Source organism: Oncorhynchus tshawytscha, linkage group LG19, assembly GCF_018296145.1.
Source record: "Oncorhynchus tshawytscha isolate Ot180627B linkage group LG19, Otsh_v2.0, whole genome shotgun sequence".
Taxonomy (NCBI): Eukaryota; Metazoa; Chordata; class Actinopteri; order Salmoniformes; family Salmonidae; genus Oncorhynchus; species Oncorhynchus tshawytscha.
In genome coordinates, this window is record NC_056447.1 from 42644554 (window position 1) to 42666668 (window position 22115).

Sequence of the window (22115 nt, forward strand, 5' to 3'; positions counted from 1 at the left end):
ATTTATGACACTAAGTGTACTCCAACAAACTAAGACAGCTAGGATGGTTACAAAGCTACTGCTCTTACGATGTGTCTGCCTCTAACTGGTTAGGTCACACTACCAGGCTGCATTACTGCTTTGGAAATAACAGTGCCAACATGCTACCTTACTTTATACATTTGCACCAGTCAGCATGCAATAAAAGTCTGATCTATATATCTGTAGACACACAGGTATAAATGGAGAGAATTGGTAAAAGCATTGTGTTAAAATATAAATCAACATGTAAGGAACACCAACCATGTGATATGGAACAAAAGTGAACATTCATGCTAGTGATTACTCACAGAACCAAACTAAACCCATGTTGATAATTGTTTCATAGTTTCTTTTGAGAGTACATTTCATAATGAAAAACCTATACAAACATTATCTAGAATTCTACGTAAATGCGTTGGGCATGCTCTGCATCTGAATTATTAACTGAATGGGTTGGTTAGGTTGTGTAGTATACTATGGATGTGGGTCTAATTGTCGAGGCAACACAGCTTCAACACAAACAATAGCCCACTTGAGGTGCTGAATCATAATGAGTTTAGGGCAATTACCCAAATAATACTGTTGATGTCACATTGTGTTTGGATTCCAATACAAAATACAAACTAAAAAAACTCTGACCCAGAAATGACTCAAACAGAAAGATGAGAAAGACCCGAAAAGAGAAACCCATAAAGTGAAAGGATGCGTGTAATGGTCTATTACTATTATTTGAATTCAGTTCATAGTGGAGACGCTTTTGCATTGGGTCTAATGTATGGTTTTTGTTGTGACAATAAGTGACCGTGCTATTTGGGGAAATCAAATAAAAGGAACTGCTCCCTGGAAGTGTCACTCAGTCCCCCCTAAAAACACATGACCGACTGGGGAATGAACAGGGCTGAACAACACTGTCCAGGGAAATTCAAGTGTTGTTAAGTGCGTGGGAATGTGCCAATCAGCAAACACGTTTTATGTAAACAGAGGTTATGCTTGTGACGGGGTTATTAATGTGAGGGTGCAGGTCAAAAAAAGTACTTTTTTTGCAAAATTGAACATTTCAGTTGTTAATTCTGCTGTTAATTTGAAAAATCAATAAAAGTTGGTAAATTTGGCTAATTTGTTTTTTAAAAATTAAGGGAGGAAGCAAGTAACTTATGTAATCAAATACATTTATTTATACTTACAGCTTTAAATAGCATAAATGAATCAAAACAGTTTATTCACTGTGGAAAAATACAAGATAGCAAATGAAATCTTATAAACAACTAAAATGTACAACAAAATATTCTGGAGCAAACTTGCAGAATTGTGCCCCCAAAAAACTAGGATCTTGTCATGAGGGCGGCAGGGTAGCCTAGTGGGTAGAGCATTGGGCTAGTAACCGAAAGGTTGCAAGTTCGAATCCCCCAGCTGACAAGGTACAAATCTGTCGTTCTGCCCTGAACAAGGCAGTTAACCCACTGTTCCTAGGCCGTCATTGAAAATAAGATTTTGTTCTTAACTGACTTGCCTAGTTAAATAAAGGTAAGATAAAATAGCAATGAGCTCAGCTTTATGTTAGGAGGAATGATAAGCGCCTTCTGCAACAGAGAATCACAGGGGGACATAGATGTGGAAATGGAGGTTATTATCAGATGGGGCAGACAAAAAGACTTGAAGAAACTGCATGCCAAAAACTCAGACCTTCAACACGTTGTGTGTTAGAGAGGTCAGAAATAACAGCAAGGGTTAGTTTGGAAGAATGGAAGGCTTTTGAAACATACTCAATTATTGAACAAATGTGTGTCTAATGGAATGAACCCGTTGCCATACACAGGACCCATGCTGCGTTCTCAACATGAATGGTTAATGAGTGGTCAAAGAGCAATGGAGGCAGGGAATGCAAAGCAACAATATTGATCATGAGACCCAAGTAGGATATCACCTTCCTGCCATAACGATTCAGCCTGTGACAATGATTGTGTGTGTGTGTGTGTGTGTGTGTGTGCGCACCGTGGGATTTATTTAAGATACCAATCATAGGTTGCAGTAATGGAATTTGAAACATAAGAATGAAAGAGGAGAAATGAAATGTGAGAAATATGGAAGGGAAAACATGACCTAAAAATATGAAGAATCACAAATAAAATAAAAGCTTTGTTGCAACACTTAGCAATCCTTTTGAAAACCAGTCATAACTGTACTACCAGACCAAGCTATTGATTCAGAACACTTCAGAACAAACATTCCTATGATCATTTGCATATTAGAATATGTGCAAAAATGTGCGTCAAATCCAAGTCTTGTGATCCAAGCAGCACAAAAGCAAAGAACTATACCTAAATATTTCAAAGAAAAACAATCTTTCTTTGGAAGAATTTGCTACATTACCTGGTGCCAGAGATAAACATGAGGATCCTCTGTGTTTACAGACTTATCTAATCTTTTACAACAATGAGAGTTTAAATCAGATTCATCTAAAATCAAAATGTGTCCCATTAAACTGCATTAGAAAAATCTACCAAATAATGGTCAGAAAAAAGATTCTAAAACAAAAATATAGCAACAAAATTACATCCGGAATCATCTAAGAAAAAAAGCTAGTGAGATGCAAAAAAAAATACTGTTTGCCATCTCCATTACATGCCTCACAGGAGCAATATAGCAGTGCAGTTCAAAAAGAAGCAGGACTCCGTCCAACAGACTCCACAAAACACAAGCACACCAGGCACTACACACAACCTTAGCAGTCCTGCCAAGTCAAGTCAAGTGCTTTTAGTGGATCCTTTTTGGATTATAAAAAAATAAAATAATTTTACCCAAAAATAAGCTTGGGAATACTGAAATAAAAGATTAAGAAATTGAAAGGATGCATGAAGTTTTCTAATGTTAAAGGGATACTTAAGGATTTTGGCCCTTTTTCCTACTTCCCCAGAGTCAAAAGAACTCATGGATACCATTTTTAGGTCTCTGTAGTTTGAAGGAAGTTGCTAACTAGCACAATGACTGGAAGTCTATGATAACTGCTAGCATGATTTCAAGATTCCATAGGCTTCCAGTCATTGTGCTAACGCTAGTGGAGCATTGGCTCACGAAACTACCTCGAACTTCCTTCATATTGGAAGGAGACATAAAAACGGTCTCCAAAAGTTAATCTGACTACGGGGAAGTGGATAAAGGACTTCATTGCCAAAGTCACTAAGTATCCCTTTAAGGACCATGCATCGCACTTGGTATAAAACATGAAGTTTGTTTGTCATAAAATCAAATAAAGAATAGAAGACTTGAAATTGATCATTTTAGAATCTGCATAAAGCATTTGACATTGTGCAGACTGCTGTAGCTCAGGCACTTGCGTCACATAGAGTACAGTACAGCATTAAGTCCATGAGGCACCAGGCACTGCATCTCTAGTTGGCCCTGAGTCCTAGACGCTACTGGACCCAGGGCAGTGGGCCTTGGGGCTGGGGCTCAGGCTGCTCAGCCTCCATGTAAATCTGGCCCAGGAGCTCGTGCAGCATGCTCAGTAGGGGCAGGCCCAGACTCAGCAGCTCGTACAGGAAGCCGTAGTCCTCTGAGCGTTCCCTGAGATGGCGCCTCGCCTGACTGACTGCCCCATGCACCCAGCAGGCCAGCCGGTGGGGCGTTCCACACACTGATTGGCCAGCGTGCAGCGGCCAGCGCAGGCTTCTCCTGAGGAAGGAACACAGGGTACCTGGCGGCTGGCTCTGCAGGCTGCCCATGGTTGAGTTGGGGTCACTCCCGTCCGGCGAAGAGGTCAGATGTCCCTGGTCCTTCTGTGTGTGATAGGCACAACATAACATTTAAATATCAGACTAAGTGGTGACTAAACACATAAATAAAATGTTAAAAATATCACAAATAACATAATTCCCAAGCAAAAATGACTGTTTGGCTGTTACTGAAAGCTGTTTTACCGTTCTCCTCTGGAACTTGCTTGAACTTTGATGCCTGGGTTGGCGCTGAGAATAGTGAAGCTTGCAATAAAACTTGCCTGTAAAACAAACATCAAATCACATACTAAAACACATGCCTGTTGTCACTAAATATCAAATAAATTGACAAACGGCTTCTGCCCCGGGTGGAAAAAGAGGTTGGTATATGGGTGTGTCAGGATCATACCCTGTTTGGAGTTGTAGGCATGTCCGCCCAGGCGTAGTGTGGAGCTGCAGACGTCACAGCGGAAACACTCCCTGTGGAAGAAGTAGCCCTCAGCGCTGAGACGCTCCATCACGTACACACGCTTGGAGCAGAAGTGACACATGTCACTACCTCCCAGGTTCTGAGGAAACTCCTTCCTTCCAACACACTGAGACAGCACAGGCAACAGCAGCAGGTTAGGGATATGGAGAGAACAGAATAGACAAGCTGTTAGCGTAGTCGTCTACTGCTAAAAATTAGGGAGCTTTGCGGTTGAGAGCCATATAAAAGTGAGCCATCGAAACCTTTTTGGTTCTATATAGCACCATTTCTTCTAGCAGTGTACAGTATTAGGTGGTGGTATGACCACCTAATAAGTTAACATCCACATTAGGGTTACATGTTAAGGCAGGCAGTGAGATAGGACAAGTGAGGATTTCATCATTTTAGTTATTTATTTAACCTTTATTAAACTAAGCAAGTCCATTAAGAACAAATTCTTATCTAGAGTGACGGCCCACCCCGGCCAAACCCTAACCTGGATGACGCTGGGCAAATTGTGCTCCGCCCTATGGGACTCCCAATCACAGCCGGTTGTGATTCAGCATGGAATCTAACCAGGGTCTGTAGTGACACCTCTAGCACTGAGATGCAGTGCCTTAGACCGCTGTGCCACTCAGGAGCCCTCAGAGAACCATCCAGACTGAAGAGTAACACCAAGTACAATATAACCTAACCAAATTAGTAATAAGGCCATGAGGAATAAGTCATACCTTTCAATGGTCCCTGGTATTTTTAAGGCAAAAACTGAATAATATTTCATGAAATGCGAACTTAATTCCTGAGGTGTAATTTTAGTAGGGAATTTTCCCAGCAGTGAGAGATGATCATGATGATGAAATCAACAATTCTCTGGACCATAGCAGAAAACTAGTCAACTACGGTAGCTTGGCAAGGCTCTGCACTTGCTTGCATTTAGCTTTTCCTGCATAATGTGGCAAAATGCTGTTTACCGCTCTAGACTTGAAGACCTGAAGTGGGGCAAAACCCTGTGTGAACAGACACCCACATGAGTGCATGGAGTTCCCATCGCAGTGGCCCCTGGAGGCCTTTACACAAAACACCATGGCTCATGACTGGAGAATTCACCACAAGATTGGGCTGGTAATAGATATAGAGCCTTTTGTTTGTGTGTGTCTTGTGATGTTTTTTCCCACTGGGCTGTGTTGGCACAAACACAACCGTTAGTCACACTGTGCTTACCGGCGAGGCATTAGGCCTGTGGTCAGTTTCATAGAGGATGGCTAGAGGTTTCAGCCCTAGCACCTATGCGAGACGATACCTTCCCAACTGTCCGCTAACAGAGCCCAGTCAGAGGTCGAGGGAGGGAGCAGCATAGACACAGACAAAAGGAGGAAGAGAGATGGGAAAGAAAGGATAGATCAAGGAAAATAGAGAAATGCATTTCTACTCAGACATTCCAATCAGACAACAGAGAAGCAGAAATCATGCAGACAGTGAAATTGTTACTGCTACCTGTTTGGCAGGCTGAGAGGGCTCAGCTGGACAGCGTTCAGATCGAACAATTGTTTTTTGAATCATTCTACTTGGTGCAGCACTCTCATTGCACTAAAACCAATAAGAACACAGAAAAGAGTGAGTTGATTTAATAGACTTCACACTCAAAGAATCTTTTGTCTATTCTTACATTTCACATTTTTACTGATACCCGTTGGGCAGGCTAAGGGTTCAGCTTGACAACCCTCAGGTCAAATTATTCTAGTCTCAGCATTCCCATTGCACTAAAAGCAAAATAAAACATGGTCAGTGTGAGCTGACAGTCTCTTCTATTCTTACATTTCAACTGCAGAGAGTTTACTGATACCGGTTCGGTGGATTTTTAAACAGGTCAGCTTCATAAGCTTCAATCTGGGGTGGCAGGTAGCCTAGTGGTTAGAGCCTTGGGCCAGTAGCCGAAAAATCTGTTGTTCTGCCCCTGAACAAGGCAGTTAACCCACTGTTCCCCGGTAGGCCGTCATTGTAAATAAGAATTGTTCTTAACGGACTTGCTTACTTAAATTTTAAAAATAACTCAGATTGATTGGCTTTTTAATGAGTCTACCTGATGCAGCACTTCCATTGCACTAAAACCAACAAACACGGTCCTAGTGAGCTGATATTTTAAGTTTTGCATGGGCACAACAAGGAGCTGCTAGCGGTAGCCATCGTTACCTTGTCATAGTGCACAGGAGATGCTGGGAGAAGAGAAGTAGGAAAGAGCAGAGGGTTCAGGGACAGGGTGGATTGAAGTGCTTTTAGAGACAGAGGGCTCCTGAGCAGAGGGTTCAGGGACAGGGTGGATTGAAGTGCTTTTAGAGACAGAGGGCTCCTGAGCAGAGGGTTCAGGGACAGGGTGGATTGAAGTGCTTTTAGAGACAGAGGGCTCCTGAGCAGAGGGTTCAGGGACAGGGTGGATTGAAGTGCTTTTAGAGACAGAGGGCTCCTGAGCAGAGGGTTCAGGGACAGGGTGGATTGAAGTGCTTTTAGAGACAGAGGGCTCCTGAGCAGAGGGTTCAGGGACAGGGTGGATTGAAGTGCTTTTAGAGACAGAGGGCTCCTGAGCAGAGGGTTCAGGGACAGGGTGGATTGAAGTGCTTTTAGAGACAGAGGGCTCCTGAGCAGAGGTAGATAGATCAGTTGGTAGAAAAAGAAATCTCCAAGACATCTAACCCTTCACATCCCACATTGATACTTTAATAGAAGTCAGAGAAAATGTCAACAGCTCAACCTTTTTCTTTTCTAGTGAAGATATGAACATTCACTCATTAGTATCTTCACAGACCACGATCATCATGCAGAGGGAGGTCACCTGACCTGAAATTCTCAGAACTGCAACACCATGGAAACAAAACATTGTGCAAGAAAACAATCTCTGCCACTAAATGGATTTAAAAGGGATTATCAAGCTGTTGCTACTCTCAGTAAATGTGAGTAGGTTTGACTGGTGACATTTTATTATTCCAAACAGAGTGAGGCAGTCAAACAGAACTCGTGTCCAAGGACACAAACATTACTGTGCCTCATTTCCTTAGACGAGGTTAGACAAGCAGGCACGCGAGGGGCGGCACAACACTTTCACCTTATACTCTTTCACTTGAGGAGTCTGGGACCCAGGGAACATAGAAGGCAGGAGCACAGCCCTCTCCTTTATACTCTTTCACTTGAGGAGTCTAGGACCCAGGGAACATAGAAGGCAGGAGCACAGCCCTCTCCTTTATACTCTTTCACTTGAGGAGTCTGGGACCCAGGGAACATGGAGCACAGCCCTCTCCTTTATACTCTTTCACTTGAGGAGTCTGGGACCCAGGGAACATAGAACACAGGAGCACAGCCCTCTCCTTTATACTCTTTCACTTGAGGAGTCTGGGACCCAGGGAACATGGAGCACAGCCCTCTCCTTTATACTCTTTCACTTGAGGAGTCTGGGACCCAGGGAACATAGAACACAGGAGCACAGCCCTCTCCTTTATACTCTTTCACTTGAGGAGTCTGGGACCCAGGGAACATAGAACACAGGAGCACAGCCCTCTCCTTTATACTCTTTCACTTGAGGAGTCTGGGACCCAGGGAACATGGAGCACAGCCCTCTCCTTTATACTCTTTCACTTGAGGAGTCTGGGACCCAGGGAACATGGAGCACAGCCCTCTCCTTTATACTCTTTCACTTGAGGAGTCTGGGACCCAGGGAACATGGAGCACAGCCCTCTCCTTTATACTCTTTCACTTGAGGAGTCTGGGACCCAGGGAACATGGAGCACAGCCCTCTCCTTTATACTCTTTCACTTGAGGAGTCTGGGACCCAGGGAACATGGAGCACAGCCCTCTCCTTTATACTCTTTCACTTGAGGAGTCTGGGACCCAGGGAACATAGAACACAGGAGCACAGCCCTCTCCTTTATACTCTTTCACTTGAGGAGTCTGGGACCCAGGGAACATAGAACACAGGAGCACAGCCCTCCTTTATACTCTTTCTGTTATACTCCCTAGTCGTTAAGGTTTGTACTTTTTTTCTGAAGAACAGCAAAAGGGTAAAGGAAAAAAAACTAGTGTGAAAATCAAACTGCAGGAAAAGGATAAGTAAAAACAATAAATACTGAACAGCAATTATAATCCACAGTTAAGTTGATGATGTGGGGTATAAAATACCATTTAGCAATTTTGTATCTTTTGAACATTGGTGTTTTTGTTGGCGTGTTGCGCAGTCTGCTTGTCTTTTGTGGCTAAGGCAGAATTGGATTTACCATGTTGAATGGGCTTCAATCCATTACCCACACAAGCATCGTTTTACTGTGAGTGTATGGCTGTGAATGGAGCTGACATGCTGTGTCCAGACAGTTAGACCATGGGCTCATGGTCACCTGGTTCATCTTGTCGCTCAGCTTCTCTAGGCGCTGTCTCATCCCTGTGGGGTCAGGAGAGGGGTCTTCTGGGTAATCTACATCGTCTGGGGTTTCGGTGCGTGGAATCCACAAACTCTGTTCACGGAGAGGCCTGTTTGATCATCCTGTGAAGGACTCCAGGACCATGTTGGAATGTGCAGGGGAGTGGGTTGTGCCACGGCTGCAGGCTCTTCTAAGAGTCGCATATAGATAGAAGGCTGAAAGCAGATGGACACACAAGGCAATGTGTAAAGAAGAATTGACCTCTAGCCAGTAGAGGGCGAACCTCCATGGTCATCAATGTCTATTGTGAGTGGTGTAAAAAGGGTGTATTTTCAAAAACTCTTGTCCTAGACTATGGTGATTTTTAACCATAGATTGTTTTGTTATCATAGGCTATAGGTTAGGGGGTTGGGGATTTTTAAACGACATTATTGGGTTTATAATGCAGTAGCTGACCATTCCTGGGTCAGCTTGGGTGATTTGACTGTACCTGCACCTGCCACTTGGGGCGCAGGAGGGGGAGGGGGCTTTCCATCATATCCAGAGAAGGAGATGAAGGAAGGCTTGAATCAGAGTCACAATCAGACTGACAGAGAATGCAGGAAGGGAAAGAGGAGCAGGACAGAGCAGAAGGAATAGTTAAATCAGAGAAAGCAGTACAGAATGATTGGTTTCTGTTCTACCATTCAAAACCACAGACTACAGTCATCCATTACACTGCAGTCATCCATTACACTGCATGTGTTCCATGGCATTCAACGCCATAATCAGATGTTTCAAGGCATTTAGTTAGAATATTTGAACAGATGCCCTGCTAACAGCCACTCAGTCCTTTCCAGGGGTTTCACAGGCAAATCATACTGTATTCTCTTCTGTATCATGTTTTAAAATGCACAACCTCCTCCTAAATAAAAATCTAATTTCAGAAACATTTGAAAAGACTGCAGGCAAGCACCCGTACAGTGGTAAAGATTCTAAAACCAGATAGCCATCAGAAGAAACGTAAGGACAACATGAACATTCAGTCTTAACGGTAGTATGTTGGGCCAACAGAGTGTCTAGAACTGAAGAGTCTTACAGTAACCATAAGCACTGAGCACATTGAGTATAGTCAGTATGCAACCATACACGTTACCTGCATTACCAGGATATTTGTCACTGTCTCTACGCAGCGCAGCGTACAGGGACCATACCGTTGACCCTTCTGGTCAGAGTACAGTTGCTCACCTTATTGCGCAGGGCACCGCCAGGCGCCGCATTCTCCTCAATCTTGGCCAGCAGTTGGGTGGCCATGGAGCGCACCTTACTCTGCTCTCCGCCCTCACCTGCAGGGGGGGCACTCTGGCAGGACAACTGGAGACATAACCAGCCATGGAGATAAAAGGGCCAAATGAATGAGCAGTCCCTTTAACAACACTAAAATGGTGCCATCTAAAGCCATACTCGTGATAGAGATATACTTGTTGCTACTAAACACACCTCTAAGTAGTTGCCCTTTCTTCGTCTTTTGGTCATTGGGTCATCTTCCTCCAGCCTCTTGTCATCCTGCGAGGAAAAGGCAGTACAAAATACACCGGCTTATTTCACCCTCATTCACTTCACAATCAAAGGTTGTGGAGTCTGAGGGTTATCCATAATAAAGAGCGAGCGAGCGAAAGGGCGAGCGGGAGAGAGAGCGAGAGCGAGGGAGGGAGGGGAGTGCTCGAGCGAGAGGGAGAGCGAGGGAGAGCGAGAGCGAGCGAGGGAGGGAGAGCGAGGGAGGGAGAGCGAGGGAGGGAGAGCGAGAGGGAGCGAGGAGGGAGAGCGAGAGGGAGCGAGGGAGCGAGGGAGGGAGAGAGAGGGAGCGAGGGAGGGAGAGCGAGAGGGAGGGAGGGAGGGAGAGAGAGCGAGAGGGAGGGAGGGAGGGGGAGGGAGAGCGAGAGGGAGGGAGGGAGAGCGAGAGGGAGGGAGGGAGAGCGAGAGGGAGCGAGGGAGCGAGGGAGGAGAGAGGGGAGCGAGGGAGGGAGAGCGAGAGGGAGGGAGGGAGGGAGCGAGAGCGAGAGGAAGCGAGAGCGAGAGGGAGGGAGGGAGAGCGAGAGGGAGGGAGGGAGGGAGAGCGAGAGCGAGAGGGAGGGAGGAGAGCGAGAGGGAGGGAGGGAGAGCGAGAGGGAGGGAGGGAGAGCGAGAGGGAGGGAGAGAGCGAGAGGGAGAGCGAGAGGAGAGGAGAGGGAGAGCGAGAGGGAGAGGAGAGGGAGAGCGAGAGGGAGGGAAGGAGGGAGAGCGAGAGAAGGAGAGGGAGAGCGAGAGGGAGGGAGAAGGAGGAGGGAGAGCGAGAGGGAGGGGAGGGAGAGCGAGAGGGAGGAGAGAGGGAGAGCGAGAGGGAGGGGGAGAGCGAGAGGGAGGGAGAGAGGGAGAGCGAGAGGGAGGGAGGGAGGGAGGGAGAGCGAGAGGGAGGGAGGGAGGGGAGGGAGAGGGAGAGGGAGGGAGGGAGGGAGGGAGAGCGAGAGGGGGAGGGAGGGGGAGGGCGACAGGGAGGGAGGGCGAGAGGGAGGGGGAGGGCGAGAGGGAGGGAGGGCGAGAGGGAGGGAGGCGAGAGAGGGAGGGAGAGCGAGAGAGGGAGAGCGAGAGAGGGAGAGCGAGAGAGGGAGAGCGAGAGAGGGAGAGCGAGAGAGGGAGAGCGAGAGCGAGAGAGGGAGAGCGAGAGAGGGAGAGCGAGAGAGGGAGAGCGAGAGAGGGAGAGCGAGAGAGGGAGAGCGAGAGAGGGAGAGCGAGAGAGGGAGAGCGAGAGAGGGAGAGCGAGAGAGGGAGAGCGAGAGAGGGAGAGCGAGAGAGGGAGAGCGAGAGAGGGAGAGCGAGAGAGGGAGAGCGAGAGCGGGAGAGCGAGAGCGAGAGAGGGAGAGAGAGAGGGAGAGCGAGAGAGGGAGAGCGAGAGAGGGAGAGCGAGAGAGGGAGAGCGAGAGAGGGAGGGAGAGAGGGAGGGAGGGAGAGGAGGGAGGGAGGAGGGAGGGAGAGAGAGAGCGAGAGGGAGAGGGAGAGGGAGAGGGAGAGGGAGAGGGAGAGGGAGAGGGAGAGAGAGAGAGAGAGGGAGAGCAAGGGAGAGCAAGGGAGAGCGAGGGAGGGAGAGGAGGGACAGAGAGGGAGAGGGAGGGAGGGAGAGCGAGAGGGAGGGAGGGAGGGAGAGCGAGAGGGAGGGAGGGAGGGAGGGAGGGAGAGCGAGGGAGAGCGAGAGGGAGGGAGAGCGAGAGGGAGGGAGAGCGAGAGGGAGGGAGGGAGGGAGAGCGAGAGGGAGGGAGGGAGGGGAGAGCGAGAGGGAGGGAGGGAGGGAGAGCGAGAGGGAGGGAGGGAGGGAGAGCGAGAGAGGGAGAGCTAGAGGGAGGGAGGGAGAGCGAGAGAGCGAGAGGGAGGGAGGGAGAGCGAGAGGAGAGCGAGAGCGAGGAGAGCGAGAGGAGGGAGGGAGGGAGGGCGAGAGAGGGAGGAGGGAGGGCGAGAGAGAGGGAGGAGGGAGGAGAGCGAGAGGGAGGGAGGGAGAACGAGAGAGAGGGAGGGAGGGAGAACGAGAGAGAGGGAGGGAGGGAGAACGAGAGAGAGGGAGGGAGGGAGAACGAGAGAGAGGGAGGGAGGGAGAACGAGAGAGAGGGAGGGAGGGAGAACGAGAGAGAGGGAGGGAGGGAGAACGAGAGAGAGGGAGGGAGGGAGAACGAGAGGGAGGGAGGGAGAACGAGAGAGAGGGAGGGAGGGAGAACGAGAGAGAGGGAGGGAGGGAGAACGAGAGAGAGGGAGGGAGGGAGAACGAGAGAGAGGGAGGGAGGGAGAACGAGAGAGAGGGAGGGAGGGAGGGAGGGAGGAGGGAGGGAGGGAGAGCGAGAGAGAGGGAGGGAGGGAGGGAGGAGGAGAGAGAGGGAGGGAGGGGAGGGAGAGCGAGAGGGGGAGGGAGCGAGAGGGAGGGGGGAGAGCGAGAAGGAGGGGGAGAGCGAGAGGGAGGGGGAGAGCGAGAGGGAGGGGGAGGGAGGAGAGCGGAGAGGGGGGGGGAGGGAGAGCGAGAGGGAGGGGGAGGGAGAGCGAGAGGGAGGGGGGAGGAGAGCGAGAGGGGGAGGGAGAGCGAGAGAGGGAGAGCGAGGGAGGGAGAGCGAGAGGGAGGGAGGGAGGGAGAGCGAGAGGGAGGGAGGGAGGGGGAGGGAGAGGAGAGGGAGGGAGGGGGGAGGGAGAGCGAGAGAGGGAGAGCGAGAGGGAGGGGAGAGCGAGGGAGGGAGGGAGGGAGAGCGAGAGGGGAGAGGGAGGGAGGAGCGAGAGGGGGGAGGGAGGAGAGAGGGAGAGAGGGAGGGAGGGAGAGGAGAGGAGGGAGGGAGGAGGGAGGGAGGGAGGGAGGGGAGGGAGAGAGAGAGAGGGAGGGAGGGGAGAGAGAGAGGAGAGGGAGGGCGAGAGAGAGGGAGGGAGGGCGAGAGAGAGGGAGGAGGGGAGGGCGGGAGGGAGGGAGGGAGGGAGAGCGAGAGGGAGAGGGGGAGGGAGGGAGAGCGAGAGGGAGGGAGGGAGAGAGAGAGGGAGGGAGGGAGAGCGAGAGGGAGGGAGGGAGAGGAGAGGGAGGGAGGGAGAGCGAGAGGGAGGGAGGGAGAGCGAGGGAGGGAGGGAGGGAGGGAGAGGGAGGAGAGCGAGAGGGAGAGGGAGGAGAGCGAGAGGGAGGGAGGGAGGGAGAGCGAGAGGGAGGGGGAGGGAGAGCGAGAGGGGAGGGAGGAGGGAGAGCGAGAGGGAGGGAGAGGAGGGGAGAGAGGAGGGAGGGAGGGAGGGAGGGAGGGAGGGAGGGAGAGAGAGGAGGGAGGGAGAGGAGGGAGGGAGAGCGAGAGGGAGGGAGGGAGAGCGAGAGGGAGGGGGGGAGGGAGAGGGAGGGGAGGAGAGCGAGAGAGAGAGGGGGAGAGAGCGAGAGGGAGGGAGGGAGGGAGGGGAGCGAGAGGGAGGGAGGGAGAGCGAGAGGGAGGGAGAGGAGAGGAGGGAGGGAGAGCGAGAGGGAGGGGAGGGAGAGCGAGAGGAGAGCGGAGGGAGGAGAGAGGAGAGGGAGAGGGAGGGAGGGGAGAGCGAGAGGGAGGGAGGGAGAGCGAGAGGGAGGGAGGGAGAGCGAGAGGGAGGAGGAGGGAGAGCGAGAGGGAGGGAGGGAGAGCGAGAGGGAGGGAGGGAGAGCGAGAGGGAGGGAGGAGAGCGAGAGGGGGGAGGGAGAGCGAGAGGAGGGAGGGAGAGCGAGAGGGAGGGAGGGAGAGCGAGAGGGAGGGAGGGAGAGCGAGAGGGAGGGAGGGAGAGAGAGGGAGGGAGGGAGAGCGAGAGGGAGGGGGGAGAGCGAGAGGGAGGGGAGGGAGAGCGAGAGAGGGAGGGAGGGAGAGCGAGAGGGAGAGTGGAGAGCGAGAGGGAGGGAGGGAGAGCGAGAGGGAGGGAGGAGAGCGAGAGAGAGGGAGGGAGGAGAGGGAGAGAGGGAGAGCGAGAGGGGAGCGGAGGGAGAGCGAGAGGAGAGCGAGGGGGAGAGCGAGAGGGAGAGCGAGAGGGAGAGCGAGAGGGAGGCGAGAGGGAGAGCGAGAGGGAGATGAGAGGAGAGCGAGAGGGAGAGGGAGGGAGAGCGAGAGGGGGAGGGGAGGGAGAGCGAGAGGGAGGGAGGGAGAGGAGAGGGAGGGAGGGAGAGCGAGAGGGAGGGAGGGAGAGCGAGAGGGAGGAGGGAGAGCGAGAGAGGGAGGGAGGGAGAGCGAGAGGAGGAGAGGGAGGGAGAGCGAGAGGGAGGGGAGGGAGGAGAGCGAGAGGGAGGGAGGGAGAGGAGGAGAGAGAGAGGGAGGAGAGCGAGAGGAGAGCGAGAGGAGGGAGATAGAGAGAGAGGAGAGGAGAAAGAGGAGAGGAGAGGGAGGAGGGAGAGGAGAGGAGGAGAGAGGAGAGCGAGGAGGGAGAGGGAGGAGAGGAGAGAGGAGAGGGAGGGAGGGAGAGGGAGGAGGGAGAGGGAGGGAGAGGAGGGAGGGAGGAGAGGAGGGAGGAGGAGGCGAGAGGGGAGGAGGGAGGAGAGCGAGAGGAGGGAGAGGGAGGGAGGAGCGAGAGGGAGGAGAGAGGGAGAGCGGGAGGAGAGAGAGGGAGGGAGGGAGAGGAGGGAGAGAGAGGGAGGAGAGGAGAGGGAGGGAGAGCGAGAGGGAGGGAGAGCGAGAGGGGGAGAGCGAGGAGAGGAGGGGAGCGAGAGGGAGGGAGAGAGAGGGAGGGAGGGAGAGCGAGCGAGAGGGAGGGAGAGAGAGAGGAGGGAGAGAGAGAGGAGGGAGAGGAGAGGGAGGGAGAGAGAGAGAGAGAGAGGGAGAGCGAGAGAGGGAGAGCGAGGAGAGGAGAGGGAGAGCGAGAGGGAGGGAGAGAGCGAGAGGGAGGAGAGCGAGAGGGAGGAGAGGAGAGGGAGGGAGAGGAGAGGAGAGGGAGAGAGAGAGGGAGGAGCGAGAGGAGGGAGGAGAGCGAGAGGGAGGGAGAGGGAGAGGAGGGAGAGAGAAAGAGGGAGGGAGAGCGAGAGGGAGGGAGAAAGAGAGGGAGGAGAGCGAGAGGGAGGGAGAGCGAGAGGGAGGAGAGCGAGAGGGAGGAGAGCGAGAGGGAGGGAGAGGGAGGGGAGGGAGAGGAGGGAGGAGGGAGAGCGAGAGGGAGGGAGAGCGAGGGAGGAGAGAGCGAGAGGGAGTGGGAGAGCGAGAGGGGGAGAGAGAGGGAGGGAGGAGAGAAAGAGCACGAGGGAGAGGAGGGAGGGAGAGCGAGGGAGGGAGAGCGAGGAGGAGAGCGAGAGGAGGAGAGCGAGGGAGGGAGAGCGAGGGAGGAGAGCGAGGAGGGAGAGCGAGGAGGGAGAGGAGGGAGAGCGAGGAGGAGAGGAGGGAGGAGAGCGAGGGAGGGAGGAGAGCGAGGGAGAGGAGGAGAGAGAGAGGGAGGGAGAGCGAGGGAGGGAGAGCGAGGGAGGAGAGCGAGGGAGGAGAGCGAGGAGGAGAGCAGGAGGGAGAGCGAGGGAGGGAGAGCGAGGAGGAGCGAGGGAGGGAGAGCGAGGGAGGAGAGGGAGGGAGGGAGAGCGAGGAGGGAGAGCGAGGAGGGAGAGCGGGAGGGAGGAGAGAAAGAGGAGAGCGAGAGGGAGGAGGGAGAGAGGGAGAGGGAGGGGAGGAAAGAGCGAGGGAGGGAGAGGGAGAGAGAGGGAGGGAGGGAGAGAGAGAGGAGAGCGAGAGGGAGGGAGGGAGAGCGAGGGAGGAGAGCGAGGGAGGAGAGGAGGAGGGAGAGGATAGGGGAGGGAGGGAGGAGAGAGAAAGAGGAGAGAGGAGGGAGGGAGAGCGAGGGAGGGAGGGAGAGGGAGGAGAGCGGGAGGGAGGAGAGGGAGGAGGAGAGGGAGGGAGGGAGGGAGAGCGAGGAGGGAGAGCGAGGGAGGAGAGCGGAGGGAGGGAGAGCGAGGGAGGAGAGCGAGGGGAGGGAGGGAGGAGGGAGGGAGGGAGAGTGGAGGGAGAGCGGGGGAGGAGGGAGAGCGAGAGAGAGGGAGAGGAGGAGAGGGAGGGAGAGAGAGGGAGAGAGAGGGAGGGAGGGAGAGCGAGAGGAGAGAGGGAGAGGAGGAGAGAGAGAGAGCGAGAGGGAGAGAGAGGGGGAAAGAGGGAGAGCGAGAGGGAGAGCGAGGGAGAGGAGGAGAGCGAGAGGGAGAGCGAGAGGAGAGCGAGAGGGAGGGAGGGAGAGAGAGGGAGAGAGAGAGAGCGAGAGGAGAGCGAGAGGGAGAGGGAGAGGGAGAGGGAGAGCGAGAGGAGAGCGAGAGGGAGAGCGAGAGGGAGAGCGAGAGGGAGAGCGAGAGGGAGAGCGAGAGGGAGAGCAGAGGAGAGCGAGAGGGGAGAGCAGAGGAGAGCGGAGAGGGAGAGCGAGAGGGAGAGCGAGAGGAGAGCGAGAGGGAGAGCGAGAGGGAGAGCCAGAGGGAGAGCGAGAGGAGAGAGGGAGAGGGAGAGGGAGAGGAGAGGGAGAGCGAGAGAGGAGAAGAGGGAGCCGAGAGTCGGAGAGCGAGAGCGAGAGGGAGAGCGAGGGAGAGGAGAGGGAGAGAGAGGAGGAGAGCGAGCGAGGGAGAGCGAGAGGGAGGAGAGCGAGAGGAGGGAGAGCGAGAGAGGAGGGAGAGGAGAGGGAGGGAGAGAGCGGGAGGGAGGGAGAGCGAGAGGGAGGGAGAGGGAGGGAGAGAGAGAGGGAGGGAGAGCGAGAGGAGGAGAGCGAGAGGGAGGGAGAGAGAGAGGGAGGAGAGAAAGAGGAGAGCGAGAGGGAGGGAGAGCGAGGGAGGGAGGGAGAGAGAGGGAGAGGGAGGGAGGGAGGAGAGAGGGAGGAGAGGGAGGGAGGAGAGGGAGGGAGGAGGGAGAGGAGAGCGGGAGGAGAGGGAGAGAGGGAGAGCGAGGGAGGGAGGGAGAGAGGAGGGAGGGAGAGAGAGGGAGGGAGGGAGGAGGGAGAGGAGGGAGGGAGAGGGAGGGAGAGAGAGGAGGGAGGGAGGAGGAGGGAGGGAGGCGGGAGGGAGAGAGCGAGGGAGGGAGAGCGGGAGGGAGGGAGAGTTTTAGGGAGAGCGGGAGGGAGGGAGAGCGAGGAGAGCGGGAGGAGGGGAGAGAGGGAGAGCGAGAGGGAGAGCGAGGGAGGGAGGGAGAGCGAGGAGGAGAGGGAGAGCGAGGGGGAGGGAGGGAGAGGAGAGGGAGGGAGGGAGAGGAGGAGGGAGAGCGAGAGGGAGGGAGGAGAGAGAGGAGAGCGAGAGGGAGAGGAGAGAGGGAGGGAGGGAGAGCGAGAGGGAGAGCGAGAGGGAGGGAGGAGAGCGAGAGGGAGAGCGAGAGGGAGGGAGAGGGAGAGCGAGAGGGAGAGGGAGAGGGAGGGAGGGAGAGCGAGAGGGAGAGGAGGAGAGCGAGAGGGAGAGCGAGAGGGAGAGGAGAGGGAGAGCGAGAGGGAGAGCGAGAGGGAGGGAGCGAGAGGGAGAGCTATTCAGAGGGAGAGCGGAGAGGGAGAGCGAGAGGGAGAGGGAGAGCGAGAGAGGAGAGTCTGAGAGCGAGAGGAGAGCGAGAGGAGAGCGAGAGGGAGAGCGAGGGGGAGAGCGAGAGGGAGAGCGAGAGGGAGAGGGAGAGGAGGAGGGAGGGGAGGGAGAGAGGGGAGGAGAGAGCGAGGAGGGAGAGCGAGGGAGGGAGAGCGAGGGAGGGAGAGCGAGGGAGGGAGAGCGAGGGAGGGAGAGCGAGGAGGGAGAGCGAGGGAGGGAGAGCGAGGGAGGAGAGGGGAGGGAGAGCAAGGGAGGAGGAGGAGGGAGGGAGGGAGCGAGGAGGAGGAGAGCGAGGGAGGGAGGGAGAGCGAGGGAGGGGAGGGAGGGAGAGCGGGAGGGAGGAGAGCGAGGGAGGGAGAGCGAGGAGGGAGAGCGAGGGAGGAGAGCGAGGAGGGAGAGCGAGGGAGGGAGAGCGAGGGAGGGAGAGCGAGGGAGGGAGAGCGAGGGAGGGAGGGAGAGCGAGGGAGGAGAGCGAGGAGGAGGGAGAGCGAGGGAGGGAGGGAGAGCGAGGAGCGAGGGAGAGCGGGAGGGCGAGGGAGGAGGAGAGCGAGGGAGAGCGAGGGGAGGGAGGAGAGCGGGAGGGAGGGAGAGCGAGGGAGGGAGGGAGAGGAGGAGGGAGGGAGAGCGAGGAGGGAGGGAGAGCGAGCGGGAGGAGGGAGGAGCGAGGGAGGAGAGGAGAGAGGGAGGAGAGCGGGAGGGAGGGAGAGCGAGAGGGGAGGGAGAGCGAGAGGGAGGGGAGAGCGAGAGGAGGAGAGCGGGAGGGAGGGAGAGCGAGAGGGAGGAGAGCGAGAGGGAGGGAGAGCGAGAGGGAGGGAGAGCGAGAGGGAGGGAGAGCGAGAGAGAGGGAGAGCGAGAGAGAGGAGAGCGAGAGAGAGGGAGAGCGAGAGAGAGGGAGAGCGAGGGAGGGAGGGAGAGCGAGGGAGCGAGGGAGAGCGAGGAGCGAGGGAGAGCGGGAGGGGGAGGAGAGAGAGGAGGAGGAGGGGAGAGAGAGGGAGGGAGAGGAGAGAGAGGAGAGCGAGAGGGAGGGAGAGAGCGAGAGGAGGGAGAGCGAGAGGGAGGGAGAGCGAGAGGGAGGGAGAGCGAGAGGGAGGGAGAGCGAGAGGGAGGGAGAGTTTAGAGGGGGGAGAGCGAGAGGGAGGGAGAGCGAGAGGGAGGGAGGGAGAGAGGGAGGGAGGGAGAGCGAGAGGGAGGAGGAGAGGAGAGGGAGGGAGAGAGAGCGAGAGGGAGGGAGGGAGAGCGAGAGAGAGCGAGAGGGAGGGAGAGCGAGAGGGAGGGAGCGAGAGGGAGGGAGAGCGAGAGGGAGGGAGAGCGAGAGGGAGGAGAGCCAGAGGAGGGAGAGCGAGAGGGAGGGAGAGCGAGAGGGAGGAGAGCGAGAGGAGGGAGAGCGAGAGGGAGGGAGAGCGAGAGGGAGGGAGGGAGAGCGAGAGGGAGGGAGAGCGAGAGGGAGGAGAGCGAGAGGGAGGAGAGGGAGGGAGGGGGGAGGAGAGCGAGAGGGAGGGAGAGAGGGAGAGGGAGGGGAGGAGGGAGAGCGAGAGGGAGGGAGAGGGAGGGAGAGGGAGGGAGGGCGAGAGTGGAGAGAGGAGGGAGGGAGGGAGGGAGGGAGGGAGGGGGCGAGAGGGAGGGAGGGAGGGAGAGCGGGAGGGGGAGGGAGAGGGAGGGAGAGCGAGAGGGAGGGGAGGGAGGGAGGGAGGGAGGCGAGAGGGGGAGGGAGGGAGAGGAGAGCGAGAGGGAGGGAGGGCGAGAGGGAGGGAGGGGAGGGAGGGCGAGAGAGGGAGGGAGGGCAGAGGGAGGGAGGGAGGGGGGCGAGAGGGAGGGAGGGAGAGGGAGGAGAGGGAGGGCGCAGAGGGAGGGAGGGCGGAGAGGGAGGGAGGAGGGAGAGCGAGGGGGGAGGAGGGAGAGCGAGGAGGAGGGGAGGAGGAGGGAGGGAGGAGGAGGGAGGGAGGGCGAGAGGGAGGAGGGAGGGAGAGCGAGAGGGAGGGAGGGAGAGCGAGAGGGAGGAGGGAGGGAGGGAGAGCGAGGGGGAGGGAGGAGGGAGAGCGAGGAGGGAGGGAGAGAGGGAGGAGGGGAGGGAGAGGAGGGAGGGAGAGGAGGGGAGGGAGAGGGAGAGCAGAGGGAGGGAGAGCGAGAGGGAGGGAGAGCGAGAGAGGGAGGGAGGGAGAGGAGAGAGGGAGGGGAGGGAGAGGGAGAGCGAGAGGGAGGGAGAGAGGGAGAGCGAGAGGGGAGGGAGGGGAGAGGAGGGAGAGCGAGAGAGGGAGGGAGAGCGAGAGGGAGGGAGAGCGAGAGAGGGAGGGAGAGCGAGGGAGAGAGAGCGAGAGGGAGGGAGAGGGAGGGAGAGAGAGAGAGGGAGGAGAGCGAGAGAGGGAGGGAGAGGGAGGAGGGAGAGGGAGGAGAGCGAGAGAGGGAGGGAGAGCGAGAGAGGGAGGGAGAGCGAGAGAGGGAGGAGAGCGAGAGAGGGAGGGAGAGCGAGAGAGGGAGGGAGCGAGAGAGGGAGGGAGAGCGAGAGAGGGAGGGAGAGCGAGAGAGGGAGGGAGAGCGAGAGAGGGAGGGAGAGCGAGAGAGGGAGGGAGAGCGAGAGGGAGGGAGGAGAGAGGGAGAGAGGGAGGAGAGAGAGAGAGGGAGGGAGAGCGAGAGAGGGAGGGAGAGGAGAGAGGGAGGGAGAGCGAGAGAGGGGAGGAGAGGGAGAGGGAGAGAGGGAGGGAGAGCGAGAGGGAGGGAGAGCGAGAGAGGGAGGGAGAGAGAGAGGGAGGGAGAGCGAGAGAGGGAGGGAGAGCGAGAGAGGGAGGGAGAGCGAGAGGGAGGAGAGCGAGAGGGAGGGAGAGCGAGAGGGAGGGAGAGCGAGAGAGGGAGGAGAGCGAGAGAGGGGGGAGAGCGAGAGAGGGAGGAGAGCGAGAGGAGGGAGGGAGGGAGGGAGGGAGAGCGAGAGGGAGGGAGAGAGGGAGGGAGAGGAGAGGGAGGGAGAGAGAGAGAGGGGGGAGCGAGAGAGGGAGGGAGAGCGAGAGAGGGAGGGAGAGCGAGAGAGGGAGGGAGAGCGAGAGAGGGAGGGAGAGCGAGAGAGGGAGGGAGAGCGAGAGAGGGAGGGAGAGCGAGAGAGGGAGGGAGAGCGAGAGAGGGAGGGAGAGCGAGAGAGGGAGGGAGAGAGAGAGGGGAGGGAGAGCGAGCGAGAGGGAGGAGAGCGAGAGAGGGAGGGAGAGCGAGAGAGGGAGGGAGAGCGAGAGAGGGAGGGAGAGAGAGAGGAGGGAGGAGAGCGAGAGAGGGAGGGAGAGCGAGAGGGAGGGAGAGCGAGAGAGGGAGGGAGAGCGAGAGAGGGAGGGGAGCGAGAGGGAGGGAGAGCGAGAGAGGAGGAGAGAGAGAGAGGGAGGGAGAGCAGAGGGAGGGAGAGGAGAGAGGGAGGGAGAGCGAGAGAGGGAGGGAGAGAGAGAGGGGAGGGAGAGCGAGAGGGAGGGAGAGGGAGAGAGAGGGAGAGCGAGAGAGGGAGGGAGAGAGAGAGGGAGGGAGAGCGAGAGGGAGGGAGAGCGAGAGGAGGAGAGGGAGAGAGGGAGGGAGAGGAGGGAGGAGAGAGGGAGGGAGAGCGAGAGGGAGGGAGGAGCGAGAGGAGGGAGAGCGAGAGGGGGAGAGAGAGGGAGGGAGAGCGAGAGGGAGGAGAGCGAGGGAGGGAGAGCGAGAGGAGGGAGAGCGAGAGGGAGGGAGAGGAGAGGGAGGGGAGAGCGAGAGGGAGGGAGAGCGAGAGGGAGGGAGAGCGAGAGGGAGGGAGAGCGAGAGGGAGGGAGAGGAGAGGGAGGAGAGCGAGAGGGAGGAGAGGGAGAGAGGGAGAGGGAGGGAGAGGAGGAGAGGAGAGGGAGGGAGCGAGAGGGAGGGAGAGCGAGAGGGAGGGAGAGAGAGAGGGAGGGAGAGCGAGAGAGGGAGGGAGGGAGGAGAGAGAGAGGGAGGGGAGAGCGAGAGGGAGGGAGAGCGAGAGGGAGGGAGAGCGAGAGGGAGGGAGAGAGAGAGGGAGGGAGAGCGAGAGAGGGAGGGAGAGCGAGAGGGGGAGGGAGAGCGAGAGAGGGAGGGAGAGAGGGAGGGAGGGAGGAGAGGGAGGGAGGGAGGGAGAGAGAGAGGGAGGGAGAGGAGAGGGAGGGAGAGCGAGAGGGAGGGAGGGAGAGCGAGAGGGAGGGAGGAGAGAGGGGGAGAGCGAGAGGGAGGAGAGCGAGAGAGGGAGAGAGAGAGAGGGGAGGGAGAGCGAGAGAGGGAGGGAGAGCGAGAGAGGGAGGGAGAGCGAGAGGGAGGGAGAGCGAGAGGGGAGAGCGAGAGGGGAGGGAGGGAGAGGGAGGGAGAGCGAGGGAGGAGAGGGAGAGCGAGAGAGGGAGGGAGAGCGAGAGAGGGAGGGAGAGAGAGAGGGAGGGAGTGGAGAGGGAGAGGGAGGAGGAGGGAGAGCGAGAGGGAGGGAGAGCGAGAGGGAGGGAGAGCGAGAGGGAGGAGAGCGAGAGGGAGGAGAGCTGAGAGGAGGGAGGGAGAGGGAGGGAGGGAGGGAGGGAGAGCGAGAGGGAGGGAGGGAGAGGAGAGGA

The 22115-nt window shown here is 56.6% G+C and overlaps 1 protein-coding gene across 6 annotated transcripts in view; it reads right to left on the reverse strand.

The window, feature by feature from the left end:
• mical2b (microtubule associated monooxygenase, calponin and LIM domain containing 2b) overlaps positions 1-22115 on the reverse strand; it is a 94650-nt gene that overhangs the window by 22970 nt on the left and 49565 nt on the right. For 4 of the 6 annotated variants that reach the window (XM_024379975.2, XM_024379974.2, XM_024379973.2 and 1 more), the window contains 5 exons: positions 10083-10148; positions 9831-9956; positions 4144-4330; positions 3939-4015; positions 3716-3797 (listed from right to left, as the gene is read on the reverse strand). In XM_024379975.2, the coding sequence (XP_024235743.1) occupies positions 3716-3797; positions 3939-4015; positions 4144-4330; positions 9831-9956; positions 10083-10148 (538 nt within the window). Of the gene's footprint in view, positions 1-3715; positions 3798-3938; positions 4016-4143; positions 4331-4765; positions 9190-9830; positions 9957-10082; positions 10149-22115 lie in introns of those variants that run through there. The other 2 variants (XR_006079374.1, XM_024379976.2) reach the window with 2 other exon arrangements.